The sequence below is a fragment of the Cnephaeus nilssonii genome (genome assembly GCF_951640355.1).
Source record: "Cnephaeus nilssonii genome assembly, chromosome: 19".
NCBI classification, from domain to species: domain Eukaryota; kingdom Metazoa; phylum Chordata; class Mammalia; order Chiroptera; family Vespertilionidae; genus Cnephaeus; species Cnephaeus nilssonii.
The window spans coordinates 7,768,127-7,769,428 of NC_137090.1; the positions used below are offsets into that span (position 1 = coordinate 7,768,127).

General features: G+C 47.5%; 1 protein-coding gene across 1 annotated transcript; it reads left to right on the forward strand.

Moving 5' to 3' along the window:
• Positions 1 to 214: 214 nt before the first annotated feature.
• LOC307115420 (uncharacterized protein) lies at positions 215 to 803 on the forward strand (the record flags this gene model as incomplete). The annotated part of the gene is made up of 1 exon (XM_079798641.1): positions 215 to 803. The coding sequence occupies one exon, from the start codon at positions 215 to 217 to the stop codon at positions 581 to 583; it is 369 nt and encodes a 122-aa protein (XP_079654767.1). The 3' UTR covers positions 584 to 803.
• Between the last annotated feature and the right edge of the window lie 499 nt (positions 804 to 1,302).

Sequence of the window (1,302 nt, forward strand, 5' to 3'; positions counted from 1 at the left end):
AATGGTAATTGACAGAACCCTCAAAACGCAAGGGGAACAACTTCCTCCTTGACAATTTCCTTGTGACTATAAAAAAGGAAACAACAGCGAGGAAAGACCTGCTTATTGGTCCCAACGTTGGGGGTCCAGAGTATAAAAGCCCCCAAAGAGAAGACACCATCAGAATCTGAGAAACTCACCTCTGAACAGAAGCCCACCCTCCACACCTGACACCATGTGCTGCTCCCCTTGCTGCCAGCCCACCTGCTACAGGACCACCTGCAGAACCACCTGCTGGAGACCCACCTGCTGTGGGTCCAGTTGTGGGTCCTGCTGCTGCCAGCCTTGCTGCCGCCCAACCTGCTGCCGCCCTTGCTGTGTGAGCAGCTGCTGCCAGCCTTGCTGCTGTAGCACTCCCTGCTGCCAGCCCAGCTGCTGTGGGTCCAGCTGTGGCGGGTCCTGCTGCTGCTCACCCTGCTGCCAGCAAGTTTGCTGCTGTCCCGTGAATGTCTGCAGAACCTGCTACCACCCCACCTGCTGCTGTGTGCCTGGGTGCATAAGCTATGGCTGTGGATCCAGCTGCTGCCAACCTTGCTGCTGCTGAGCTCCTTGCCAGACAACCACCATCTGCACACACAACTTCTGTGAACTGACTTGCCATTATGGAAACAAATGAACCTTCTGGACTTTGTTGACAACCAGCATGGTGGACCATAATTTCTGTGACTCATCTGCCTGTTTAAAGAGTCAGCTGGATGGAGTGCAGAGGACTTTCCTCAGTTCTCTTCCTCCCGGGTATGTAGATCTTGCCCCCACATTGTGCATACTCGATATGCAGTCATGATCTTGGCTTTGACTCTGAAGCCAAGACCAATGGCTCCCTCTAAACAACTTAGTCAAACAAATCTTCATACCTCATTTACAGGTTTCTGTAACTGAATAATAACCCTCACCATCACAATTCCTTACAATGTAATCATGATTCTTGTATAAGACATTCTTCCTTTAGGATCACACTGAATTGTCTTACGAGATGCAGGACTCTTCTCCATGTGTTTTTTAATAAAGTCTATACCATGAGCCATCTATATTGTGTGTATTTATTGTACAGCATTCTTGATTTAAATACATATTGCATACTATATGTATTATTCATTCTGAGCACAATAGCTCCCACAATTATTATCTACAATTTCAGAAAAACAAATTCATTGCATAATGTCACAAGCTAATAATAATGACCAGACTCAGATCCAGGACTGGGTCTTCTGTTCCTGCTCATGCCACTGACATTTACATGTCAAAGATGGAGAGGTCTGAGCC